At 53.7% G+C, this 26,685-nt stretch overlaps 9 protein-coding genes across 9 annotated transcripts; 7 read left to right on the forward strand and 2 right to left on the reverse strand.

The window, feature by feature from the left end:
- Nucleotides 1-1,181: 1,181 nt before the first annotated feature.
- On the forward strand, nt 1,182-3,846 carry PV07_01978 (uncharacterized protein). Its single transcript, XM_016388562.1, has 7 exons — nt 1,182-1,367; nt 1,421-1,480; nt 1,529-1,671; nt 1,726-1,774; nt 1,824-1,927; nt 1,976-3,140; nt 3,194-3,846. The coding sequence occupies exons 1-7, from the start codon at nt 1,305-1,307 to the stop codon at nt 3,398-3,400; spliced, it is 1,791 nt and encodes a 596-aa protein (XP_016255490.1). The 5' UTR covers nt 1,182-1,304; the 3' UTR covers nt 3,401-3,846.
- Nucleotides 3,360-5,904, reverse strand: PV07_01979 (uncharacterized protein). Its single transcript, XM_016388563.1, has one exon. It carries the CDS (start codon nt 5,500-5,502, stop codon nt 4,099-4,101), a length of 1,404 nt encoding a protein of 467 aa, XP_016255491.1. The 5' UTR covers nt 5,503-5,904; the 3' UTR covers nt 3,360-4,098.
- Nucleotides 5,905-6,687: 783 nt separating this feature from the next.
- On the forward strand, nt 6,688-8,178 carry PV07_01980 (uncharacterized protein; the record flags this gene model as incomplete). Its single annotated transcript, XM_016388564.1, has 1 exon — nt 6,688-8,178. The coding sequence occupies one exon, from the start codon at nt 6,688-6,690 to the stop codon at nt 8,176-8,178; it is 1,491 nt and encodes a 496-aa protein (XP_016255492.1).
- A 617-nt stretch (nt 8,179-8,795) lies between these two features.
- PV07_01981 (uncharacterized protein) lies at nt 8,796-10,072 on the forward strand (the record flags this gene model as incomplete). Its single annotated transcript, XM_016388565.1, has 3 exons — nt 8,796-9,024; nt 9,132-9,842; nt 9,921-10,072. The coding sequence occupies 3 exons, from the start codon at nt 8,796-8,798 to the stop codon at nt 10,070-10,072; spliced, it is 1,092 nt and encodes a 363-aa protein (XP_016255493.1).
- Nucleotides 10,073-11,237: 1,165 nt separating this feature from the next.
- On the forward strand, nt 11,238-13,612 carry PV07_01982 (uncharacterized protein). Its single transcript, XM_016388566.1, has 4 exons — nt 11,238-12,569; nt 12,620-12,741; nt 12,792-12,953; nt 13,015-13,612. The coding sequence occupies exons 1-4, from the start codon at nt 11,671-11,673 to the stop codon at nt 13,335-13,337; spliced, it is 1,506 nt and encodes a 501-aa protein (XP_016255494.1). The 5' UTR covers nt 11,238-11,670; the 3' UTR covers nt 13,338-13,612.
- Nucleotides 13,613-14,172: 560 nt separating this feature from the next.
- On the forward strand, nt 14,173-16,632 carry PV07_01983 (uncharacterized protein). The gene is made up of 3 exons (XM_016388567.1): nt 14,173-15,920; nt 15,973-16,075; nt 16,132-16,632. The coding sequence occupies exons 1-3, from the start codon at nt 14,633-14,635 to the stop codon at nt 16,511-16,513; spliced, it is 1,773 nt and encodes a 590-aa protein (XP_016255495.1). The 5' UTR covers nt 14,173-14,632; the 3' UTR covers nt 16,514-16,632.
- Nucleotides 16,633-18,363: 1,731 nt separating this feature from the next.
- Nucleotides 18,364-21,116, forward strand: PV07_01984 (uncharacterized protein). The gene is made up of 4 exons (XM_016388568.1): nt 18,364-18,937; nt 19,005-19,130; nt 19,193-20,288; nt 20,418-21,116. Exons 1-4 carry the CDS (start codon nt 18,768-18,770, stop codon nt 20,613-20,615), a joined length of 1,590 nt encoding a protein of 529 aa, XP_016255496.1. The 5' UTR covers nt 18,364-18,767; the 3' UTR covers nt 20,616-21,116.
- PV07_01985 (uncharacterized protein) lies at nt 21,069-23,915 on the reverse strand. The gene is made up of 2 exons (XM_016388569.1): nt 23,734-23,915; nt 21,069-23,682 (listed from the first exon to the last, which is right to left on the reverse strand). Exon 2 carries the CDS (start codon nt 22,907-22,909, stop codon nt 22,244-22,246), a length of 666 nt encoding a protein of 221 aa, XP_016255497.1. The 5' UTR covers nt 22,910-23,682; nt 23,734-23,915; the 3' UTR covers nt 21,069-22,243.
- Nucleotides 23,916-24,099: 184 nt separating this feature from the next.
- Nucleotides 24,100-26,638, forward strand: PV07_01986 (uncharacterized protein). Its single transcript, XM_016388570.1, has one exon. It carries the CDS (start codon nt 24,469-24,471, stop codon nt 26,293-26,295), a length of 1,827 nt encoding a protein of 608 aa, XP_016255498.1. The 5' UTR covers nt 24,100-24,468; the 3' UTR covers nt 26,296-26,638.
- Nucleotides 26,639-26,685: the final 47 nt, after the last annotated feature.

The raw sequence follows: 26,685 nt of genomic DNA on the forward strand, positions 1-26,685 counted from the left end.
TTCCAGTTACAGCCTGGCGCAAGTGAACACCGATGCTCTTATATCTCTTGGCACTTCCTCCAGGAGGCCCTCCTCCTGGTCATGAAAGGGTGAAAGGGAGGGACAAGTCGGAGGGACAGTTCGGGTATCTGAGTTATAGTGAGTACTTGAAAATGTCGTCGCGCGACAGTTTTATTTCTCGCTCCAGCGCCGAGCAAATATCTCACCAAGTTGAAGTAGAAATATCAACATCCTGCGTCATTTGCTCTCCAGGTTCGAATCACTCTCCGTTTGGAATTTAGAACTTGGCTGTGGCACTAGCGTGCGTCCGATGGCTGGCACAGCGTCGCAACTCGACGTGTTGGCAGGTATTTCCTCAATGACACGCTTCGGAGACACGCCATGAAGGATATCCCTGAGGCGAGTAGTGGTGGAGGTGGACCGGGCCCATCGTCGACACAGCTGGTAAAAACACGATTGAGGACTGTCTGGCTTCAAATGCACTCAGTGAGACAAAGAGTATCCCACTACCCGGTCCAGTAACAGGCTGCTAAGGATCGTGGTAGAAATGACGAGACTCGGTTTGCGCTTGCTCGACAGGGACGCAGCTTCCTTTCACTCTCCAAAAGGCTGTTTAGAGGTTATACGCCAAGTCGCATGCTGAGACCATGAGATCCATGTCGGAATAAAAGACACCAGACCCTTCTGGGGGTGTCCCTGAGTATCTCGTGGCTCCCTGGGGAGGAGTATCGGAGATATTTTGGATACTGCGACAAATCTTTGTCGAGGTGAACAAGTCGCTCACATACCTTGCGGACGTATCGCAAACTGCGTCTAATACCTTGTCACGCAGTCATCCAGAGTCCCAAATCTAGAATGCGGAGAGGGATCTGCATTGCGCATCTCGGAGCGTATGGAGCTTCTTCCCAGAGGGAGAAGCGCTTTGGAGTGTATGATTCGGATAATGGACAGCCCACCGCATGGAGATAAGGGAGCACATGATTCATAGGCTGATGCCACTCCTTGATGGAAGCGCATAGCTCTCTTTACTACTCGTAGGGCACCTGCTGTCGATCAGGTGTTAGTTCGGCAGATTCCCTCACGGTTCGCCGTAGTGCCAAACGGGGTTAGCGTGGTTTATCTCTCCGGCCCGCCGATGGAGGGACCAGCACCACAAGGGCTGCGGTTGCGGTCAGCTCCAATGCCTCCCAAAGTGCTTCAGATTTGTTCCAGCCTGGCAAATCTGAAAGCCCACCGAGACTGCAGGCTCAGTCTTTCCAGTTTCTCCTCCGCAATCTCTCTCTAGCATCTTCCCTGTCAAAACGATGGCAGGCCGTTTCGTACGCTCTTCAAAATATCGGCACGTGTTCGGCCGCCCGACTCGCAAGGTGCGGCTTCACTCACTCTCAGCTGGGAGGATTCATGGCTAAGAGTTGCTAAGGAACAATGCTATGACAACGTGAGGGTATCGAAGAATGCTTGGGACACGAACTTGATCAAGGTATACACCAAGTGCAAGCTGCAATAGTCCAGAAGCTCACAATGTCAGGCCAATCCAGAATACCTCGCCCTCAATTGGGATAGCAGCGGCGGTGGTGCGTTTGCCGTCATCCCTACGAAAGAGAAAGGCCGCCTGCCCGAACGTATCCCGCTCTTCCGAGGACATACCGCCGTGGTTTTGGACACAGATTGGTGGGCGATCTGTTAAAGAGAAGCAAAACAAGGGCGCGGGACTGACAAACGCAGGAACCCTTTCAATGACTCGTTGATTGCTTCGGGGTCGGATGATGGCAAGGTCGGGATATACACTCACGTTGATGATCAGGGAATGCTGATTTGCGCAGGTCTTCCTATGGCGAGTTCCGGACGACTTCACACTGCATCTCGACATTCCCGCAGATGAGATCCAGGACATTGCCCCAGTGGGCAAACTTAGCGGCCACCCAAAGTACGCAACTGGTACATTGTCTTTGGAGCCATGACTGATTCCGTTCAGGAAAGTGGGCCACGTGCTCTTCAATCCCGCCGCTGAGAATATCCTGGCATCTGCGGCTGGAGATTTTACGATCAAGATATGGGATATCGAGTCCGGTTCGTCCAAGTTGTCGCTCAAGGTCGGCGAGGTGATTCAGTCTTTATCATGGAGTGCGAATGGTTCCCTTTTGGTCACGACCTCCCGAGACAAAAAGTTGAGGATATGGGACACAAGACAAGAAAAACCCGTGCATGAAGGGCCAGGCCACGCAGGCGCCAAAAACAGTCGCGCCGTGTGGATGGGGGAACACGATCGCATCGCCACAACTGGCTTTTCCAGAATGAGTGACCGTCAGCTTGCGCTTTGGGACGTCCGGAACGCACAAGAACCCATCGATGGATTCCAAATGCTTGACTCGATATCAGGCGTGTGTATGCCTTTCTGGGACGAAGGCACCCAGTGTCTATTCCTTGCAGGCAGGGGTGACGGAAACATCCGTTACTACGAATATGAGCACGACAAGTTCGAATATCTGTCCGAGTACAAATCGTCAGATCCTCAACGTGGAGTGGCCTTCATCCCCAAGAGGGGAGTCAACCTACATGAGAACGAGGTTGCTCGAGCGTACAAGACGGTCAATGACAATTACATTGAGCCTATTTCTTTTATTGTGCCTCGAAGAGCAGAAACGTTTCAGGAGGACATCTACCCCCCTACTGTTGGTCTGAAGCCAGCCATGAGCAGCAAAGAATGGCTTGATGGCGCCGAGGGATTGCCACCAAAGATTTCCATGGAAAGTTTGTATGAGGGTACGGGTATCAAAGAGGTTGCAGCAGATGAGGCGAAGCCAGTCAAAAAGGCACCCGAGCCGGTCAAGGCTGTCGAAACTAAGAAAGAAGTTCCCGAGTCGATACCAGAACCGACCCCGACGACAATCCGATCTCCTCCTCCATCGATGAAGGAACAAGGTGCCACAATGATGGGTGCTGCAGACAAATTTAAAGACACCGAACCTACAGAAGGAGAGGATGACGAGTCAGATTTCGAGGAGGTCCAGAAGCCCGTGGAACGAACGACTGCGGCCAAACACGCCGTCCCTGAGGAGAAGAAGGAGCAGTCTCCCACACCCGCAGCGAGTAAAGTATGGGAAGATGTCGAGGACCCTGAGCCCGCTCCAAAACACAAGGTCAGCCAGATCCTGTCTCACAGGCACATCCTTTAGCTAACATGGAAGAACAGATGACCGAATCGGAAATGCCAGAAGAACAAACCGTCGAAGCGGGGGAAGCCTCGAATGTGGCCGAGGCGACCCCTCCGTCAGATTCCGTGGAGCGTGAAATGAAGAACATGAAGGCTATGATTGCCCAGCAGTCCCGGCAACTGAGCAGTCTGACCAAGACGGTAACAGAACTGGTTGCGGAAGTGAAAGCTTTGAAAGGGTCATAGATGGTCGGATTGGACACATCGTCACTTGACATTTAGCGAGCCGAGTCAAAAAGCCATAACCACTTTCACCTCTTTCGCCTCTTTCCACTGTCACCCCTTGTCTGATCGTGCTGACAGCGCTATTCGTACTCCATGCAGTTGAAAGTGTTTGAAGAAGGTGGACTAATCAGCAGGCAGTGTGGCACACCGCCACGGACACCTTTGATTGTGTTTCAGACCATCCCACAATCAGGCTGTCCCTATCAAAAGACGAAAGTGGCAATCCTGGGAATGCAGAACGAGCATAACGAGAGCATATCTTCACAGGACCATGCCGCTTTCGATCAAGGCCCTTGCTTCATCCCGTCAAACTTCCCATTCTGTCTAGTCAGAGATGGATTCCCGGAATCGTCTCAAGAAATACGATGCTATTCTTCCATACATAGCTCCCCTGAGATCAAAGATGGACTATCTCTAGTTTGAGGAAAGGGAAGGCGTAACGCAGTGGAATGATCAGACCGGGGCTCTCGTGGTGTCTCATCGGTTGCTTGCATGGCTTTCCCTGCTTCTCTCCTCGAGTGTGGGCTCCATTAGCAGCGGAGAGGTAGTCCAGGTCTGGCATATCTGGAAAAGAATGAGAGAAACGGTCGTGAAAGGAGGGCATGAAACCCGGTTTGGCTGAACAGATTGGCATACAGGTTGTTTCTACGGCCTCGCTTTCACACGTGAGGCAGGAAGTTAGGCCAGTTGATGTCTTGGTAGACGGATGCGGGCAGTGCTCGGAGGCTGGCGAGCGACTCGGCCAGCACGATGGCCCTCGCAGCCATGTACACAATGACGAAGGGCCCGTGCATGAGGACTTTGACCCACGGCGGCAACATGTTCGCGAGCTCGGGGATGCTGGTGGCTTCGTGCTTGAAAAAGTACCGGCCCAGCAAACGGGTGTTGTAAGCACCAATCGGCGCCGCGAAGCAGTAGAGCAGGATCAGGACGAAGTCGGTGCCACTGGACACGAGCCAGAGGTAGAACTCGGTCCGCGAGGGGAACGCGGCCAGCCAGGCGAAGCCGAGATGGAGCCCGTGATACATGAGCTGGAACATCATCGTGTAGAGCGTCACTCCCATGGTGAGGCCGCCGGGCGGGAGGGTGATGCTGTTTGGCATGGTCTGTGCGGGCCTCTGTTTGGCTCTTTGGTTGTAGAAGAAGACGACCGAGAAGCCGTACCAGAACGGAATCGTCAGACTCTTCGGGTCAGGCGCGGGCTTGACGAAGTCGAGTGGAGTCCGTGAGTAAGGCTCAGCGCAGGCAGAGGTTACTGCCGGAGCAGCGGCAGTACTGGCAATGAGCGTGGTACTAGCGATGAGGGCCGTGGTGGCGGTGTTGGCGGTGACGGTGACGGCAGGATTGGTCTTCGAACCCGTATCCGAGATCGGTCGCTCGCAGAGTTGATTAATGTTGGCATCAATGGGCACCACGCGCTGTGATTGTGGGTCAAGAGGCTTGTAGAACCAGAAGGAGAAGGTGTGAAGCGTGCAAATTATGAATGCCAGCGTGGTGACTTCGAGTGTTGAGTATCCCAGGCCGGTAGCACCACGGGCTATGAAAGAGATGCAGAACCAGGTCATCTGGATGAGCGTCACCAAACGTGCTAACCCGTCTGCTTTGTTCAGAGCCTGAATTTCCAGCGCGGGTATCTCTGGCAAGACCAAACTTTTGTGTTCAATGAGGTAGGCCAGTTGTTGGCTGTCAACCGGAAAGGCAGGATAGTCTCGTGGAGCGATGAGGATACCGCCCATATCTGCGTAGAAGCCATGGCGTGTGGTCCACTCGGGATGGCCCAGCCTGTGGAATACCTTGACCGACTGGTGTGCGGACAACCACTGTTCCATGGCCGTAGCCACCAGGACTTCGGGGAAGAATATGGTGAAGAGCTGCCACCGGAATTTGTAGAAAAGAGATCGCCATCCTCGGCGACTTTCTTGTGGGGGTATATTCAGACAGAGGCATGTCCAGGTGCAAAGCCAGGTGGTTGCAAGGCTGCCGTACAATATGTCACTTGTGCCTCGAACATTGGGTGCCGATACCCAGCCTCGCACAAGATCTTTCGCTCGAGGAGGGAGCATTCGGCATTTTTGTCTCAAAAGAGACCCTCAATCTGCGCAATATTGTCCTCGATCTGGTATTGACGGTAGCATTTGTGATGACCCAGTACCAATAGTAGCAGCACAGCCTTGTGGTTTCGTTGTCACTGAGGGTTCCAGGGGCAAATCAGTAATTTGGCAAAGTCGTCCGTGCCAGCGAGATGCCTTGCAGCCGTAGATATGGATGTTTGAGGTGCTGAATACCACGGCCAGATCTACCGATCCGATCCAACAGCACCTTGGGGTCTCATCCACCACATAGTGGGCAGGTACAACATGATTGTACGGAGTTTTGGAGTCTGGTGACGGTCTGAAGGGGCCTCTCACGGGAATATTCGCCGGGGTCGACGAAAATATCGGAAGATCTCTTGACGTGGCTTTGAGCCTAGAGGCAACGTGCCCCCAAATACCTCAAGCCATGCTCGGGCGCTGGATGCAGTCAATGGCCGATATAAGGGAATGGTGTATCTTGATTTGCTGTCCAAACTCTTGGCCCCCTTCTTCTCCCATCCTTCAGGCAAGAGGTCCGCCCTATTGTCAACGGTGGTTCGGCGGGTGGACGCAGCTATGACTAACACAATTTGAGAGGTACTTTGGTTTGACACCAGGCACGGGCCATGCCTGACACGTAGTGAACACCTCAATAAGTGGGCTTGAGCCTTGCCAGGATAGGAAGCTTGGGTGCAAAATGAAAGGCTTCGCAATACTGACCTGGGTCATGTCTTGCGCGGCGCGAATGACTAAGAATGCATGTAAGCCGAAGCGTCAGTCAGGCGACCAGTACTGACAACTAGACCCTCGAGAGCTGCGGAGGGAAGGTGGATATACGATAGTCATGTACCAGGCAGGGAGGATTAACTAGAAGCTGAATAGGCAGGCGGTAGGTGCGTTGCAGGTCAAACGGGGAGTTACCGCAAGGCTAGCGAGGCTAGGGTGCCAACCAAGGCTGCAAGGCTCCCAGTATCCCCCTTTCCAGCCTTATTCGTCTTCCCCCCGCAAGCATCACCTTTTCTTAGCATAAATCCAACGCTGGCAAGGGGGCTACTCCTTGTTCGGCCGCCTCAGCTCTGCTCAGTACGGAGTACTATGCTCCTACCTGCTTTTTGGAAGCTTGTCATGCCCCAGACATGAACTCCTTCGGTGGGTTGGAAAGAGATTACCACGAAAATGCCTTCCCACGAAGAACATGTCATCCAAATATCCAATGCCGTCAGAGACTTCTTTGAGCATGGCCAGCCGTTCCGCATCTTTCATGGTTCGACAAACAGCACCCGCCCAACCGACCGACGCCATGCTGTCGACATCACCCCCTTATCCAACGTGCTGAAAATCGACACTTCATCACGGACGGCGCTCGTAGAGCCCAATGTTCCAATGGACAAGCTCGTGGAAGCCACTCTTGCTCAGGGAATGATCCCCCCAGTTGTCATGGAATTCCCAGGCATCACTGTAGGAGGGGGATTTGCCGGTTCTGCCGGAGAGAGCAGCTCTTTCAGATACGGTTACTTTGACCAAACCGTCAAATCTATTGAGATGGTCCTCGCAGATGGTCGCGTGGTCACAGCTTCTTCATTCGAGAACAGCGACCTATTCAAGGGTGCTGCTGGGTCCTTAGGGACACTGGGCGTTACGACCAAGCTAGAGTTGCAGCTGATTCCAGCCCGTCGGTTCGTCAAGTTGCACTACTCTCCGTATTTCACCATTCATGAGACTATCAAGGCCGTAAAACGGCAGACGGAGAACCCTGACAATGACTACGTCGACGGTATCATCTTCTCCAAAACTCACAGCGTCGTAATGACTGGTCAACTGACAGATGAGATCCCCCACCCGGCTAAAGCCCACAAATTCAGTGGCTCCTGGGATCCATGGTTCTACCTCCATGTGAAGGATAAGACACTACAAGGACCATCTACAGAGTACATCTCTATTGCCGAGTACTTGTTTCGCTATGACCGAGGTGGCTTTTGGGTGGGTAGGCACGCATTCAAATATTTCAATCTTATCCCGTTCAACCGATACACCAGGTGGTTCGTGAACGATTTCATGCACACGAGGATGATGTACAGAGTTCTGCACGCAGGCGAAATGTCGTTCGGTTTCATGATTCAGGACCTTTCACTACCGTACGGCACTGCGGAGGAGTTCATCGAGTACACTTCCGAGAGACTAGGTATCTGGCCATTGTGGCTTTGCCCCTTACGAGCCGTGGATCCTCCGACATTCCATCCCAGTCATATTGAAGACGGAAAACTTCAGCCGATGCTGAATATTGGGCTCTGGGGACCCGCATCGACGAACATCGAAACTTTCGTGCAGCAAAATCGGGATCTGGAGAGGCGTCTAACTGAGCTAGGCGGCCGCAAAGTCCTGTATTCACACACATACTATCCAGAGGAGGAGTTCTGGAAATTGTACGATCGCGAATGGTACGGTAAGCTGAGGGAAAGCTATGCCGCAGCGAATTTGCCAACGGTATGGGACAAAGTCAAAGTGGATAAACTGTACTTGACAAGGAACCGCTCATGGCTTCAACGCCTCGCGTCATCGTGGCCCTTTGGAGGAATCATCGGGATCTGGCATGCGATCCGGAGCAAAGATTATTTGATCCACAGGAAGCCAGGCTGGACATACTGGAAGACGCGCCTGTCGAAGTAGGCCCGGGCTGGACTGGGCAAGATGATTACAAGCATCTCTGCCCGCACGAATTGGAGCAGTCCAGACGACCTCCCGGCATACACCTTGATAGGGGGACCTTGGTTTTCTTTACCAAGAGCTTGTGCGTTCTCGAGGAGGAGCAGGCTGACAGAGGTTTGGAGCATCTCTAAGTAGTGTTCGGACACGAAGCTGAGAGTAAATCAAGCGATAACCCAAGCGAACCTGATACGGGCCCTCGCGAAGTCCGAGTACACACGACACGACAACCCCCAGACCGTTGCCACGTGGACTTTCGGTTCCATCAATAACGGTCGACAGCAAGTCTTATTCGCCCGCTGCTCGGTTCAACCGAAAGATGAGGAGAAGTTTAAGATAAACAGCCGAATTCGGTCATCTCCAACATGGATTGCGTGATCAGACTGAACAGTAATGATCGTTGATTCTATCATCTAGTTCTCGATTTTCTTTCCTTTCCTTTCCTTCTCTTAATGCGTCGATATCTTCAATCCTGCACTGTCGACAGCAAAATTTTATACCAAGTGATAAGCACCAAAGCATAGACCCAGTTTGGTCATCCATAGACGTCTCCAAAAAAGATAAGGCTGTGCTTGGAGACCATGGGATCCATTGGCGAGAATTATTCCAACGGTCATTCGGCGGCCTCCAGCACTGGGGATGGCCAGGGTCCCCGAAAGCCGCTCAGACAGAGCGGGCTGCTGAATGAGAAATTCGAATCCGAAGACCTCACGCCCATCATCGGTCGGGAGTTTCCGAAAGTCAATATCGTAGATGACTTGGTCAACTCCGCTGACGCGGATACGCTCTTGAGGGATCTCGCTATCACGAGTAGGTACTCCGCAATCCAATCTCATTGCCGCGAGATCCGTTCCATAGCCTCGCACTCCGTGGAAAGATATTACAGGCAAGATATTTACCCATTCTGAAATGGTTAGTCAGCGAGCGGGGAGTCGTCTTCTTCCGCAAACAGGACAACTTGACGGACGATCTGCAGAAGAAGTTCATCCAGCGCCTCGGGGAGCTGACCGGCAAGCCACCCTCATCGACGCTCCACATCCACCCAATCCTCAATGGATCCAGCGAGTTCGGCCATGATCTGGAGATTAGCAACATCTCGTCCGTGTCCCGCAAGAAACTCTTCGATGCCAACGGCGAGATCAAGAACAAGCGCAAATACGACGCCGCGCAATGGCACAGCGACATCCAATTCGAGCCTGCCCCCGCCGATTACACGAGCTTGAGGCTAACCCAGCTGCCCAAGACGGGAGGAGACACCCTCTGGGCAAGTGGTTATGAGATATACGATCGCATGAGCCGACCGTGGCAGCAGTTCCTCGAGGGATTAACGGCCACATTTATTGGAGACGGTTTCATCAGAGCCGAGCAGCAAGGGAGAGCGACCTTGTATGATCAACCCCGAGGGTCGCCGTTGAATGTGGGCAAGCATTTGAGTGCCGTGCATCCTGTGGTGAGGACTAACCCGGTCACCGGGTGGAAGACTGTGTATGCGATTGGGACGTTCCCCAAGGCCTTCAACGATTTGAACGCCGAGGAGACCGAAGAGCTGTCGAAGAAGTTGCACGGGATGATCGTGAACAACCACGACTTGCAGGTGAGGTTCAAATGGAGGAATGAGAATGATATCGGTATGTGCCCTCCCAAGATTGATTCTGTCCTGTCGCTAGAAAAGCTATGCGATGCTGATTCTCTTTGTGTGCGACCAGCTATCTGGGATAATCGATGTGTCTTCCACTGTGCCACGTTTGATTACGACGGGCTGGGCGAGCGGTTTGGACATCGCGCGGTCGGAATCGGCGAGGCTCCGTACTTGGATCCCAATAGTCAGTCGAGGACGGAGGCTCTTGCTTCATCATAGAAGAAGCGCGTCAGGAGTCGTGCTGCTCGGCTGGAATAGCCTGCGACAAAATCACAAGGAGATCGCCTGAGAGCAAAGATAAAAGATGTGGAGCGATCACCACGAATGGTGGGACGGACTACACGTGTGATGTCAGCTCGATATTTGGAAGAGATAGTGCTCCCCTTAGAGTTCACAGGTCACCACGGGCCAACGGTGGTTGAGCGGCACCTGCTGATACTGATTGCTGGCGAGTGCAAGAACCATTTCAACTCAGTTGTACTTGACCATAGTTGGTCTACAACCACATTTTGAGAGAGAGGCGCAGCGGGCTGGTTCTCGTTCCTCACAGCAAGCCCGGCTCGAAAGAAGCACCGAATATGGCGGGGATTGTGGGGTGGCCCTGTTTCTTATCGTCAAAGGTTTGACATAGCGTCTCTCGTCAAAGGAAAAGGTGATCGCAGAGTTTCTGTAGCCGCATAGGCTTCGCGGATCCTCGGCTGATGAGCCACTCAAACCCTCTCGCTCTCTGGGGACTTGGAATTTATACACTTGGTGGAGTAGTTGCTTCCGCTTCCGGTTATGCACTGCAGGGTAGAATCCGATTTCAAATGGAGTTCAAAGACTCCCAAGTCGCATTTGGACCGTGTAGCCGAGACGAGTGTTCGCGGTGCATTGCCATCGGCTCTCCGCAGATGACCTCGGAGTCCACTGTGACAATTTTCGCATCCTGCCCACGCCGCCCGTGCTGTCGGCAGAGAGAAGGAGAGAGATGTTCGTAGGAGCTCGCCGAAGTTGTCAGGAATTGGGTTTGGCCTTCAGTGCATCAGGGCCGTCGCCTCTGCGAATCAGTAGACCGATGTCTATCTATCATGCTTACTGGAGTGCAGAACTCAGCTGCTTCTTAGATGAGCACCAGTATCGTTAGCTGTGTCGATGTAGTACCTTTTCCTCTATCCAGGAGCTGGCCCTCGGAAGAGGCTGCTGGTCCTGTGATAGCCACTAACCGGAAGTCGACTAGCTCCAGACCCACCACGCCGTCTGCTTCCTTCCTATTCGGTGCAGCCAAAAGCTTGAGCTTCACGTCATCAGCAGAAAATCGCGGGCGAAATTTTTGCTCCAAGGTTGCAGCCACCTCGCCATATGGTTCCGACGCGTGCCGCTATCAGTGGTGCCCATTTGAATCCCGCTTCCATCACTGGTCCATCGCGCTGCCTCGGCCTTGCCTTGTCGCCGTCTCCATCGATAACAATGGCTCGCAACCAAGCAAAAGCACCTGCTCCCTCATCGGGGCTTGCTGAGGCGATCCTTGCCCAGACGCACTACCACGTCACTGGCTACCATCAAGCCTTGCGATAAGCACTCGCAAGCTTCGAGCTCCGATCCTTGATGTGTGGTCGTGGCATCGCCATCCCGGGCTCCACATATCCACTTGTGCTATTTTTCATATTTCTTCAATATCCGCTCGCAGGGAGTTTCGCTCTGTCAATCCATCTCGTCGGCACCTTCACGACGTCGATTTGGCTTCGCTTTTTGGATACTGAAATCTATCCCCGCAGACAGTGCGTTTCTGGCTTCCTCGAACCGGGAATTTGCGCCTTGCGCACTGCGTCGTTATAATGACGGGTGACACGACCCCTCCGTTGGTGCCGTCACCGGACATGCTGGAAAAGAAGGAAAGTATACAACAAAACACCGACCTCGAGGCGACCATCGACAGAGAGGATCCCCTTGCTCTGCTCTCCAAGATCGAAACCAATTCGGATGCTCATCCGATCCGGTGGCCGCTATGGAAGAAGTGGTATATCGTCTTCGTGTACTGCCTTCTCCAAGTCTTCGTCACCCTAACGTCGACGACGTACGTCTCGGTTGAATTCTTGATCATGGAGAAGTGGACCAGCAACACACAGGTCGCCACGCTCGGCCAGAGCATGTTCATCGTCGGTACAGCCGTCGGGCCTGCATTCCTTGGTCCTCTATCCGACATTGGAGGGCGGAAATGGGTATACGTGGGCTCAATCCTGGCCTATGCGATTCTCAACATCGGCACCGCTCTGGCCGACAACTTCCCAATGTTGGTCATCTTCTGCTTCCTCATCGGATGCGCGGGCTCGGTCGCCTTGTGTAATGTTGCAGGGACCATCGCCGATCTCTTTGGCGACCACGATGGGGCGGCGCAGCCTATGGCTCTTTTCGTCCTCTCTGCCAATTTTGGACCGAGTCTGGGCTCGCCGATCGGAGAGTGGATAGGCGAAAATGAGAGCTTGGGATGGCGCTGGATCTTCTACATCAATATCATCATTGGCGGTGCCTTCGCCTTGGGCCTGTGTTTCATGCCCGAGACCCTACCCCGGATCGTCATTGCGAGGGCAGTCAAGAGACGGGGTAGCGTCGATCAGAACGCCCTGGATATCGCAATGGGGTCCAGCAAGCTCTCCGTGATGCGGGAGGTGAAGTTTGTGGCGACAATGGCGCTGAGGATCATGTTCACCGAGCCCATCGTCATCTCGCTCGGCCTGTGAGTGATTTCACGTCTCGGAGATTAATTTAACTGACTTGTGGGCTTAGATACAATGGGTTTGCCTATGGTCTGCTATTCCTCTACCTCGATGGCGTCTTCGATGTGTTCGTCTTCGACAACGGGCTCAGTTATATCGGGGCATCATTGACCTATCTTAATTTCTGTGTTGGTACGTGATCGCGTTTGAAGGCCTGTGTATCTATTCTAACCCGAGGACAGGTGTCACGGTGACATTTATTTTCGTCCCCGTTCAGACCTACCTCTTCCGCCGAGACAGGTTGAAGCACGGTCGCCATAGGCCCGAAGCCCGTTTCCTCACATCTCTGGTGAGCGTGTGGCTGTTCCCGATCAGTCTGTTCTGGTTTGCTTGGACGTGCGATGGTGAGTATCAAGATGCCGGTTTTTCCCATGATCCCTTGAGCCCTAACAAGTCCTGATTTAGGCTCCGTATCATACTGGTCTCCAGTCGTGGCGGGCGCTGTGCTCGGCTTCTGCGACCCGCTTCTTTGGTTGGCCATGCTCAACTACATCACGGATTCGTACCCGAACGTGGCCGCGAGCGCCATCGCAGCTTTCCTTATCCCGAGTTTCCTCATAGCCGCGGGGTGTGCACACGCTGGTGTTGCCATGTTTGCCAACATGGACATCAGATGGGCGTTCTCAACACTGGCATTTATCTCGATTGGTTTGGTGGTGTTAGTGTATGTTCTCTTCTTCTTCGGTCCGACGTTGAGAAGGTGGAGTCCGTTGGCCAGAACGTTTTGAACGAGAGGCGGGCAAGGCAATCACTTAGATAGACGACGTGAGGATATGGGATTGAGGGACTGGTCCAGATTGAACGACAAAGCGCGCAGTGTACACAGTTTCGTCAAACTTTTTGAGGTTACCGCTAATACAGTCACCTTTTGAATCAACCCGATCTGGGCCATGCTGTGAGGTAGAAAATGTTAGTTCCTTACAGCTGAATCAGAAGAAGCTGCAGATACATCACGAGCCTCAGGTGCAGCGGGAGAAAAGCCGAGTCCAGATGTCAGATGCTCTTGCACCAAACTGATGACATTGGGTTTCGTGTGATCTGGTCAGAGAAGCCAATAGGAGGGCGCCGATGAGGATCTGATATTGGATTACTAGCGTGACCTGTTTGCGTTTTTCTTTTCTGTCGATGGGTCTGGAGAGATGCTGTGTGGGCAGGGCATGGCACGAGGTGGGTGAGATCCGACAGCGGACCAGGCTGGTCTTTCTGATACTCGGTAATCGTGGCAGGATTTCTTATCCGATGGTCAGAGCGGTGACGGCAAACGTAAACAGGTCGAATAATGGAAAGCCGCTGGTCGAGATGCTCCAAGCGCAAGAAGCAAGAAGGGGCGCATCCCAGTCGCGGGAGGAAGAGAGGACAGAGGAGAGAGGAAAAAGAATGTGTCGCAGGCATTGGTCAAGCCCTGCCAATGCCCAGCCATTTATCTGGGCGGTCGGTGGGCTCCGGGCCAATCAGCGCGCGTCGATAACGTGCAGTCCCTCACAGGCGTGTCCCGACGCAGCCAGCGACCGCGGTGCACGGTGTTCGGAGAAAGTTCTGCATCTTCTTCTTGATCGTTGCCCATGCGCAGGGCCCTTCGCCAATACGAGCATCCTGCCCAAGGGGGCCAAAGGGACCACAGCGACCTAATCAGTGCCTAGCACTCATTCATTCTGATTGCTCGTCGCCGCCCGCCGTGCTGGGTCCCGCCCATTTGCATCGCGATATGCCTCGCTATCGACCCCGTCTGGCCCAACGCCATCTTGATCAGCGCCTGATCAACGAGAAATTGACTTTGCAGCTCTTGGGCGGAGCTGGCCATGGCCCGTCGAGTCAGGTTCTGCGCTGCAGCTCCAGCAACGTCGGTATAAAGAGAGAGGGGGAGCTTCGCATTGAGGGTGGTGAAAATGTGCCCAGACGACTGACCTCACTCGATTGAGCACGCGACCACAGCACCCCCTCTTCGACTACTCACTCTACCATTCCCTCTCGTCCTCGGTGAACCAAGACTCAAGTCGAGACAACCAAGAACCTACTACTCGCAATGGGCGAAGCAGACCGCATCGGGCCAGACATGACCCCCAAAAAGACCCTCGCCGACCGTGCCAACAGCATTCGCAAGACCTTCTTCACCAAGCACGGCCTGATTGGCGACTATGACTATGCCTTCCTTTTCCGACCGAATCTCCCTTTTCTCAAGAAGCCTCGTCGCGCATCGCCCTTTTTCGGCCTCCATGACCCCATGCCCATGGTTCTGGCGCTCCTGCTGGGCTTTCAGCATGCTCTGGCCATGTTGGCTGGTATCATGACGCCGCCCATTATCCTTTCCGGCCAAGGAGGCGTCAATCTATCCGCCGACTACCAGCAATACCTCGTCAGCACCTCTCTGATTGTGTGTGGGATCCTGTCCTCGATCCAGATCACGCGGTTTCATATTTGGAGGACACCGTACTTTATTGGCACCGGCTTGATTTCGGTCGTGGGAACATCTTTCGCAATTATTCCCGTTGCCACCGGCGCCTTCACGCAGATGTATGCAAACGGCAAGTGTCAACTAGATGCAGACGGAAACCGCCTGCCCTGCCCTGATGCTTATGGCGCCCTCATCGGCACGTGTGCGCTCTGTGCTTTGGTTGAAATCGCGCTGTCCTTCTTGCCACCCAAGGCGCTACGCAAGATTTTCCCGCCCATTGTCACTGGTCCGACCGTTATCCTCATCGGTGTCTCCCTGATTGAATCAGGCTTCAACGATTGGGCTGGTGGTTCAGGCCTCTGCGCCGCGCGCCCAGACAGCGGCCCCTTCACCGTCTGCCCTCAAGTGGGAGCTCCGCATGCTCTCCCATGGGGAAGCGCCGAGTTTATCGGATTGGGCTTCCTGGTGTTCGTGACCATCCTGATCTGCGAGCGTTTTGGCTCTCCGATCATGAAATCCACCAGCGTCATCATCGGTCTATTGATGGGCTGCATTGTGGCTGCAGCCTGTGGATACTTTGACGATTCGGGCATCACCGCGGCCCCCGTCGGCTCCTTCATCTGGGTCAAGACATTCAAGCTCTCGCTCTACGGGCCCATCGTTTTGCCCATCATGGTGGTCTTCATCATCTGCGCCTGCGAAGCCATTGGCGATATCACTGCCACTTGCGATGTCTCACGCCTCGAAGTCGAGGGCCGACAATTTGAGTCTCGTATCCAGGGTGGTGTTTTAGCTGATGGTCTTAATGGATGCCTGGCTGCCTTGATGACTATCACCCCCATGTCAACATTCGCCCAGAACAACGGTGTTATTGCTCTAACCCGCTGCGCAAACCGCAAGGCAGGATACTTCTGCTGCTGTACGTACAAACTCCCGATTGGCATCGCGACGAGTCACTGACCATTACGCAGTTTTCCTTATCGTGGCTGGTGTGTTTGCCAAATTCTCCGCAGCACTTGTTGCCATTCCTGCCCCGGTTCTTGGAGGCATGACCACATTCCTGTTCTGCGCAGTGTAAGTCGTCTGCCCTAGCGATGAATATTTATTTGGTACTGACATTGGAATGATAGCGCCGTATCTGGAATGGCCATCGTGAACCGTGTCCCCTTCAACCGTCGCACGCGGTTCATCCTCACAGCAGCACTAGCCCTCGGGTATGGAGCCACTTTGGTTCCCACGTGGTTCAGCTATGTGTTTACCTATAACGGAGACAATCACGCCCTTCGCGGCTTCTACGATGCCATTGTTCTGATCTGCGAGACGGGCTTCGCCATCACCGCCCTGGTCTCCATGATCCTCAACCTGACTCTGCCCGAAGAAATTGAGGATCTTCCTGCTGAGGAGGCTACCAAGGAGATGGAGGATGAAGGTCGATCCGAGGCTACTGGCTCTGTCGATGACGGTGTCCACAAGAAGATCAATGTGGATGCGCCCAGCAAGGAGGTTGTGTAAGATTAATGGTTTGTGCCCAACAGCCAAGACGCATTACCTGGGGTTTAATAGAAGTGAGATTTATAAAAGTGATAACTAGTGTCATACCTGTTTCAAAAATGTACATTGCCTCAAATCTGCCTGTCTCGAAGTGTCTCATTGAGCTTGTTCGCCTTTGTTGAGGTTCTCCCCTGCATCATGCTCGTATACCTTGGGATGGTAGCAAGCCCTGTGCTGAAGAGCTAGCGGTGCATTGAAATCGCCACTATCTCTGCGCAACATGTGGCCTGACTACTCTGATTATCTTGCAGGATTTCATAGTAGTGAACTGGATAAATTACCTTTGAGGCGTAGATCCGCATGCTTCCGCAGTATAGGATGCCAGATATCGGCTGGTGGTAACTACCTACGTAGCACAAGCACAGGAGCAGGAGACGTGCTGGACCAGGTAAAGTCTTTCTCCTAACCGTATGTGTCTACAACTCTTTTGTAATTACTCGGCTTGCCTCGGCTGGGCTCGTTCCCTTCCCTACCTAAGTATTACCAGTAATCCGGGTTACGGGGCCCCATCAGTCATCAAGAACGACTTTGCCTCTGTTGTGGCACATTCTCGGTTCGATTCTGGAAGCAACTCTGGTGCTTGGTGCTTCGTGTCAGAGTCTAACCTTGAAGGATGTCCCCTTAAAACTCGTGGTTGAACGGTGGTATTGGTCGCCTGCTGGAGTGCATGACAAAGAGCTCAAGTCTCCTGCCACTGCAACTACGACACTACCACACCATCAACCCAGACCATGTCAATTTTTGGCGTGCCAACTCGCTCAGACTTGGATAATCCCCGAAGACGACAAGCTCATTCCAGCCTATTTAGCCCTCTGCTGCCCGATCTGGCATGCATCTTACGCAAGATCGAATATCGTCAACCACCTGAGCCGGCACGGCTGGCCACTACGGCCGTCTCTGCATTGCAATCTCAAATCACGGGAGAAGATACGGGATGAGCCGGAACCCGAGCTAGACAAGCAGCTGTCTCTCCACCGTGGAGACCCGGCGAAAGCATTTCCATCACGACAAAATACCCCGTGGGGGCTGCCCAATGATTAGCCTGATGGGAATTTAGCCGGAATGCCCAGCTCTCGTCCTCGGGAATGACAGAAGGACAAGGGGCCGGTGCTGATTGATGGGCCAGTGCCGTTTAGCCAGGACAGCTGTCTCTCTCACATGTGGGAATTGCAACCGCAAATCTGGGGTAAGGAGAGAGGAGTTGGGGCCCATTCTTTCGTTCCTCGTGAGGGAGTCCGCGTCCCCAAGAAACCCGCTGATCCATGCATCTTCGGCCCGTCGATTGGCTTTGGACATGCAGTGGCTCGTGGGAGAGGTCGAGAGACACAACCTTCACGAGGTCTCTGTCCTTTTGCGACGTCATACAACGCCACTCTGCTGCCGTCTTCCGTATTTGCACAGTCTCCCCACGACGGCCAAGGCTGGACCATTCGCCCTTTGCAGTCTGGGGTAGGAAAGTGGCGGACAGTTGTTCGTATCCACTTGTCGCCACAAGGCTCCAGATTATCAATATATCAATAATGGACCAAAACAATCAATCAAATCTGGCAACCCAAGAAACATCAACAAAGCCACTGGCGGCGTGTAACCCCCCTGTCTCGACCAACGGAGTAAGGAAGGTGTGTGTGTGTGTGTCATGTTAGCGGACTCAGCTATGCCCCCTGGGAGAACAATTGACAATCTAGCTTCCAGAAGGAGCGCTAGACCCCCAAGCGAACGAATCGAGGATGCCCCCGTCCGCCACCCAGCATCCTGATTATTACGCCTTGGACACGAGCCGATTTTTCCTGGTTACTTCTTCTCAGGGCGGTCGAAAGGAGTCCTTCTGGAGGGTCACGGCGCGGCACAATGTGATTCAGCACAGACTTTTTGGGTTGCGATGGCACCTCGTGTCGATCCACTCCTGCTATGGCCTATGCCACCTTAGCCGACCAGGCTGATGATGCTCCTTTGGCTGCAACAACTGCATGATTCTCCTACCGCAATTCAGCCGGAAGCCTGGCCAAGTCGGCAGATGGCTCAATGGGCTCTTTTGGGGAGGTTCTTGCTCCAAAGGACAAAAAGAGTGCAACTTCCGGTGATCGACTGCAGTACATATATATATATGGCCATGCACCCGCTGGAATGATAGACTGACTTTGCCACTCCTTCAAGCCCGAGTGCAACACCCTTGACTACCTCCATCACTCATCCACGGCTTGACCTTACCGCCATCATGGTACCTAAGATCAAGAAGAGCGTCTCGCACGCCGACGAGGTCCAGATTGCCCAGGCTGAAGCACCGGAGCTCGAAAGAGTCAACTGGCTACAAGATCCCGGCTTGAGGAAGCTTTATTTCTATGCGGCTATCATCTGTGTTGCTTCTGCGACCACCGGCTACGATGGGTAAGTGTGTCGGGCAAATAAATCGTGGATGTTATCGTCTTGAGACACGGCGACTGACGTCTCATAGCTCCATGTTGAACAACATCCGTATTCTGGATCAATGGAAGGATTACTTCGACAACCCCCAAGGGTCGAACCTGGGTCTCTTGACCGCGCTGTACAGCATTGGTTCTATTGCGAGTTTGCCAGTTGTGTAAGTCTATGGCAGTCGTTTCGGTGACACATCAAAGATCGCCTGCTGATGCTGCTGCTCAGACCCTTCGTTGCTGACCACTATGGTCGCAAGGCGGCCATCGTCATCGGTTGCGTTCTCATGATCATTGCCGCAGCAGTCCAAGGCGCCTCTCAGAATCTCGCCATGTTCAAGGGTGGCCGGTTCCTGATGGGTTTCGGAAACAGCATGGCCCAGCTCTCTTCGCCTTTGCTCCTGACCGAACTGTGCCATCCGCAGCACCGGGGTCGCATCACAGCCATCTATAACTGCCTGTGGAATCTGGGGTCCATCGTCAACACCTGGCTGTCCTTCGGCACCAAGCACATCCCGAGCGAATGGTCCTGGAGAATCCCGACCATCGTCCAGGGCGCGCCGTCCATCATCCAGATCATTTTCATCTGGTGGATCCCCGAGTCGCCGCGGTGGCTGATCTCCAAAGACCGGGCGGACGAGGCGCTCTCGATCCTGTCGCGGTACCACGCCAACGGCAACGACCTCCACCCGACGGTGCAGTTCGAGTACGCCGAGATCAAGGAGACGCTGCGGCTCGAGTTCATCGCCAAGAAGTCGTCCAGCTACCTCGACTTCCTCAAGTCGCGCGGCAACCGGTACCGCCTGCTCCTCATCGCCTCGCTGGGCCTCTTCTCGCAGTGGTCCGGCAACGGGCTGGTGTCGTACTACGCGACCGACATCTACAACTCGATCGGCATCACCAACTCGGACACCCAGCTGGGGCTCAACGGCGGCCTGGCCATCATGTCGCTGATCGTCTCGTGCACCTGCGCCCTGCTGTGCGACCGGGTCGGCCGCCGCCCGCTCTTCCTGGCCGCCACCGCGGGCATGCTGGTGTGCTTCACCATCTGGACCATCTGCTCGGCCATCTACCAGGACAACCACAACAAGGGCGCCGGCCAGGCCGTGGTGGCCTTCATCTGGATCTTCAACTTCTCCTACGCCCTCGCCTGGTCGGGCTTGCTGGTCGCGTACACGGTGGAGATCCTGCCGTTCAAGATCCGCGCAAAGGGCCTGATGGTCATGAACTTCTGGGTCCAGGTCGCGCTGGTCATCAACCAGTACGTCAACCCCCTGGGGTTCGACCACCTGAAGCCGAACTGGAAGCTGTATACCATCTACACTGTGAGTTCCCCCCTTGGCATCCCAATTCACCCCCTTTCTCCTTTCTCCTTGGGCTCTTTTCTGCCTTCATATAAAATGTATATGCACACATATACTGACAAAACCCCCCAATTTTGCGGGATTTGATAGTGCTGGATCGCTCTGGAACTCGTCTTCGTGTACTTCTTGTACGTCGAGACAAAGGGCCCCACGCTCGAGGAGATCGCCAAGATCTTCGACGGCGAGGACGCCGAGGTCGGCTTCGTCGACATCGAGCCCAAGGCCGTCCTGGCCTCGGGCACCGAGAAGATCGACGCCGCCGTCGTCGAGCACCGCAGTGTCGTCTGATCTCGCCATTCGCACATTGACATCATCCTCACCTCCGCTTCACGTCAAGCCAAGTCAAGTAAAGTCGCGTGTCAGGTCATCTCACAATTCAATCCATCTCTTGCGCGCGCGAAAATGTCGATACGTGCGTGGTCATGGTCGTTGTGTGGTTAGGAGAGTGCGCAAATGCAGGGGCGAAGCTGTAACACCATACTCGGTCCACGGTGTGGGATGTTCTATGCGATGATGGAAAGGCTTGTGTGATATGATCCATCGCCGTGACTCGGTCGTCTGGCGTCCCGGTGCTACGGAGATGTATACACCCTGCGCGTCAAGACGAGAATATCCAGACGCCCCCAGGCAAGACAAGACAGGTCCTGTACAAGCCAGACCGACGGCATCAGACGAAGAGCGAAGTCGGGTCGAGCGAGCCGAAGCGTAATGAATAGACTGAAGACTTTAACATCTTCATGAGTTTCTACAGTACCTCTCAACTACCCTAATCATGCGATTCTATCTCGGCCATAGAGACATGGTGCTGCGTAGGTAGATACCCAGACCAGTGCAAATTGCAGTACCCTAGCCATTCATTGCACTCCGCCCCTACTCCCGCTGAATGAACGTACGCGCACACAGATAGCAGAAACAACGCCTCCGAATGTCCATTGTCCATTGTCCGTCGGCCGACTCGGCTACCCACCAAGGTATCTAGATCTTAGGTCCGCTATACGAGGAACTCATCGTACGGCGTATTGCAGTCCCGAGGACAATGTCCATCCGGCGTATACAACCGTGCCCGTGGGTGCGAGTAGTGTCATATCCAGCATATCAGCCTGAATTAGCATCGTACTCATGGACGATGGCTCCATCGCGCGGAATAGAGGCTGGCGAGATAGATATGCATAGAGGCGGAGACATGGATACACAGAGAGAAAGAGATACAGGCAAGGAGCTTGGGCCTTGCATGCATGCATACATACATAAATATGTGAGTTCGTTCGTGGGGGTGAATTTGCTCTTGCTACGCATTCTTCACCTTGATGATGCGTGCGGCGTGCGGCGTGCGGCGTGCTCCTCCGGCATGCACTGCACTGCATCGTGGAAAACCGGGACGAGCGATCTGTGTGGAAGCATTGGACGAAGCTGAGCGATCAAGCGACCGGCAGATGCGTAGGCAGTGCAAAAGTACCAACACGATCGGAAGAGCACCTGGACAGCTCATGGAAGTCAGGACCGACAAGTGTCCGCCGCGGCTGTCCATCGTACTGTGTTGCCACGAAGGAACGCAGCGCCCCGATCTAGACTGGCCCGTTCAACATGCATCACGCAGGTGGGAATCGGTAACGTACGCCCCATCCGTCCTGTCAAGATAATACCGGGGATGAGTGTTGGCCTTGCGGGCATTGATGAGGAAGTAACCCATACGGCCTCTTGCCGCGGCCCTTTTTTCTCTTCAAAGCATTCGTTTCTTATAGTTAGTTCGCTAGTCGTGCTGGATGGATGGTGGAAAACCGGGGCGAGAAGTGAGGAAGCAGTGTCGCGCCGTGGGAGACGACCCGCGCGAGAGGTCGTCGAATTTAGCCGGTCGCTGGGGCTGATTGGCTGACCCTCACGCGGACGGCTAGGAGCAACAGTGTTGTTTCTTCCTTTCAATAGGCAGAAAGATTGTGCGATGGACGAGGTGAAGGGTGCATATCGAAGAAGGAAAACAGGCAGGTAGATAGGGAAAAGAGACGGTGCGTTTCCTTGTTTTCGCGTTCAAGCTCGGCTTTTGGTTCGGCTTTTCGATCGGCGTTGTTAAGCGGCAAAGGGCATGAAGTTCCAACCAAAGTGCACGGGTTGGAGTAGCGTGGAGGTGGAGGTGGAGGTGGAGTCTCGGCCGGAGTTGACGCATCCGTGGCGGCATGGGGAGAGATGGAAGACTGCCGTAAACGAGACGTCTTTGGTGGCGTGTGATATGTGTAAGGTGACTTGTCACCTTCTCTGGCTCTCCCAACCCAAAGCGGAATACCGGACTGAGTCGTTGAAGGTGCTCCGAGATGCGTCTCTGAAGACAACAGCCACAGTAAAGTCCTGTAGCTGCTTGGGCCGTGCCATTTCTTCTGGTGGGCAGTATGGGCCGCTCCCTGCTCTTGTTCTGGATATTGCTTTGAGTAGCGGCGGTCACATATATCGACAGCTGTGTCCAGGCCTGCAATTTTCATGTTCCCGGACGAGTCTGGGAATTCAATCCATGCGGTATTCCTCAGTATTCCTCCGTGCTGTGATCTAAACATCGCCAGCTCGTGAGCACCCCAAACCTCCCCATGCCACATCGATTCTGTTGACTCCAGACTCGGGTTCTAAGTGCAACTTGATACAAGTAGTCGGGTCCATTAAGGATGGACGAAAAATGACGCCTACCTCTGGCACTGTTTGCGCAGACATCGTGTCTTGGGACGGGAGAAGATTCGTAGCGATACAAGCCGAAGCAACCTTGGAGATCCAAATGTTGCTAGGGCTTTAGCCATATTCCGAGAAAGTATGTGGCTGAGAGAATGGCTGCATGGAAGAGCAGAATGCACGACTGGGGAAAGCTTCAATAGATCAACACGCGTATTCGCCTCCTCTCCAGTCGAAGAGTCAAGTACTATGCGAGTATGAGGTGCTGCCAGCCTCGAGGCTTTGGGCCTTGGCACAAGGTCTGGCTGTTGAGATGCTGGTTGAGTTCGAGGAGGTCGACAAAAGCCCATCGCAACTAGGGCACAACGACCCCACCAACACACAACACACAAACATACAGGGTCACCCACCAAAAAATCCAATACCGAGAAGTAGCAAAAAAACTTTTTCCACCAGCTCCTTGGTAGGAGGTGGTGGGAAGTGAAACCCGCAGTGGCAGGTTTTTCCGGTCGAGATACATTGATTCCTGCCCGGGGCAGGTTACCTGGTATATCTCATTCGATGGTGGAGGTGGGATCGGAGGATCGCCTACTAGAACCATTTCCTTCGCTTGTTGACTTCGTTAAGTCTCTTTCTCTCATTGTGTTTTGTTGGCTCTTGTAGCCTCTTTCCTGAGTAGGGGTCTTTGTGATTGTTGGGAGATTTTCTGATAATCTAATTGATATGTTTGAATTTCCAGATGCCCATATAATCTCACCTTTTGGTCTTCACCCTGTGTGAAGATCTGTAGAAGAGCGGGTCCGGGTGTGGCAGAACGGGTTTGCTGAACTGATGGTTTTCTGGTCTTCGGCATGCGGACCTCTGCAAGGGGCTCCAAGTAGGTACAATGTTGAACTAAATGCTCTCCCAAAGAGCGTTTACCCACAATACGAAGTTGACACATTGTTCGTACTAGAAAGGGTTTGATATTCACGAGGCTGAACATGTCACCCATGTGGAGTGATGGGTGACACAGGTGATGTCATCCGGCAGTTACCCAAAAGGGCAACTCAGACGAGCTGCTCGCCTGCTTCTTCCGAAACTCAGGTGACGGCGAGACGGCGGGGCGGAAGCAAATGCAATGGCAAAGAATTTCTTGGTCTTAATCTCGGTACTTGGTCCTGGGGGTCCAACAGCCAGGATACAATAACAACCACGACCAAACGACATTCCCCTGGCGTTGCAAACATCTTCTTTGCTACTGACCTCCGTGCTATCTGTTCTGTTTCCATCAAGCGACCGGTGAGGCGTGCGCAGACTCTGCACAGCCGCCGATCGCGTCACCAGGTCATATCAGTTGGCCCTCCCTCCGGCTGCGCGCATGTGCTCGGTCTGAGTGAGCAATCCAGGCATCCAGGTCAGAACATAGATGCACAAAAGACAAACAATGCCAGCTCGACGCGGTCGTCCCTATCCATAAGGCCAAAACACACCTCGCAGGTGCTCGTCAACCATGGCCTTCAACTTCAACTGGTCGCCCTTGTCCACGGACGCCGGCTTCCTACCGCGCGCCCAAGAACTCCTCACCAATGCTCTCAATCGAGCCGACCCTAAGCCTGCCATCATTGTCGACGACATAATCGTCAATGAACTCAACCTGGGAGATGTTCCTCCCGAGCTGGAGATTTTGGAGATCGGCGATTTGGCAGAGGATAGATTCCGTGGAACTTTCAAGATGATGTACAATGGGAACGCATATCTCACTCTCAAGACAAAAGTTCAAGCAAATCCATTGAACACATACCTACGCACTCGCTCCGCGTTTGCTACACCACGACCCTTGGCTGCCGACACCGGTCTGACCATACCACTTCAAATCACCCTGTCCGAGTTCCGCTTGTCCGGCTTCATTATTCTTGTCTTTTCGAGACAGAAAGGGTTGACTCTGGTCTTTCGCAACGACCCTCTGGAGTCTCTACGCGTCTCCTCTACTTTTGACTCGATACCTTTCGTTGCAAACTTCCTTCAAAAGGAGATTGAAACCCAGCTACGCGGGCTGTTGATGGACGAGCTGCCTGCTATCATCCATCGACTTTCACTGCAGTTGTTAGTACCCGAGGATAAAGCACGGGAGGAACGTCAGCTTGGGGCCACACAGATATCAAAAGATGAAGTCGTGGTTGATCCGTTGGCCAGTCCACCGCAAGACCCGGTCGACTCTACCGGCGCAGTGTTGACCCCGGCAGAAGTTGCATCTTTATCACTGGATTCGTCGGTCGAGACGCAGTCATTGTTTTCACGAAAGAATCTCCTAAGATTAGCTACCTTGACTGATTCACACCGAACTTTGTCTTTGTTCACTCCATCCATTCGAGATGCTGTTTTCCGTGCCTGGACCGGTCCATTGGAACGAGGAGAGATGACGGGCCTTCTGACCCGAACAACAACCCCAGCCCTGTCTCGCAGCCACTCGTACGCTGGGAGTCTCAGCACGTCGACGGCATATACCTTTGATAGCGGATGGTCTCGGCCACCTTTGTCGAGCTTCGCTTCTTCAGGCCACGGTCTGAGCATGAGTGGTGGAAGACACGGGCAAGCACACAGAGCGCGCAGGAGGAAGAAGCGTGTAGTCGACCTGCGGCCTCATCCGGAAACTGGGGAGCCTGAATTGGTCGTCGAAGATAGTTCAACAGCTGATTCCACGAGTGTGTCGGAAAGCACATCGACTGCAGCGTCCGTCTTCTCGGCACCCGCCGCCACCACCACCATGTCTTCTGATCCAACCCAAAGTGTCAATCCTGTGACCCCGCCGAGAAGCCCTGTGGCAATCAAGCGAGCAGCAACGTTCGAACCGATCCGCCAGGGAGGGATGCGGAGTGTCAGTGAAGGCACGCCCGCTCAGGAGTCCATGGATCAGATCGAGGAACCCTCCTTGGACATCCACCAAACACCCCGAGCTACGGATCCTAACGCCACCATTCGGCTTCGGACTCGAAGAACACTTCCTACTGCTTGCGATGACGATGAGACACCTCGAGCTTCGATGTATCTACTCGATCAGAAGGAGCCACCCATGTCTCAACAGCCGGCCGAACCTAAGGTTGTTGTCAGCGAGAAAGCTGAGCTCCACTCCATCCCAGGCCCGTCGCGGCCAGCCCTTCCGAATTTCCTTCAGTTTGTCGCCGACCCGTCAAATGCAGGCAGCATTGCAGAGCGTGCCTGGATGATGAAAATGGCGAACGAGATGGCGCAGCGGTATGAAGAAGAAAGACTTAAAGGCAGCTTTGGACCAGTGTCCCGTGAAGAAGAGGCGAATCCTCCTCCAGCCTACGCGCGATAATGCTTTTGGGGCACTTTTGATTTTCCTTGAGCGATGCTTTCAGACTAAAAGTTTGCGTTTCTTTTCTTGTGTACCACCAACTAATGGCGTGATGAGGATACGATGTTGATGTAGATAGATTCAGACTCCTACGAGGCTCAGGATCCTCTCGGAGGTCCAGAGAGCTGGGATTACTACTATTTCTATGTACCGTTGTTTTGTGTACACGATCTCAACGATATCAACAAGTCTCTGAAGAATTGGTTCTTTACCCTTTTCGTCGCACATTGCTGTTTAATGTGGCCAGAGCCTTCCCCAAGTCGGTATTTCTCCTGGATTTTGGGATTACTTGGTGACCTGGTCGTTCCGAGAATACGACGCAGGAGAGTTTGCGCAGCTAGTGGATGCCAC

This window comes from Cladophialophora immunda (genome assembly GCF_000835495.1).
Source record: "Cladophialophora immunda strain CBS 83496 unplaced genomic scaffold supercont1.1, whole genome shotgun sequence".
Taxonomy (NCBI): Eukaryota; Fungi; Ascomycota; class Eurotiomycetes; order Chaetothyriales; family Herpotrichiellaceae; genus Cladophialophora; species Cladophialophora immunda.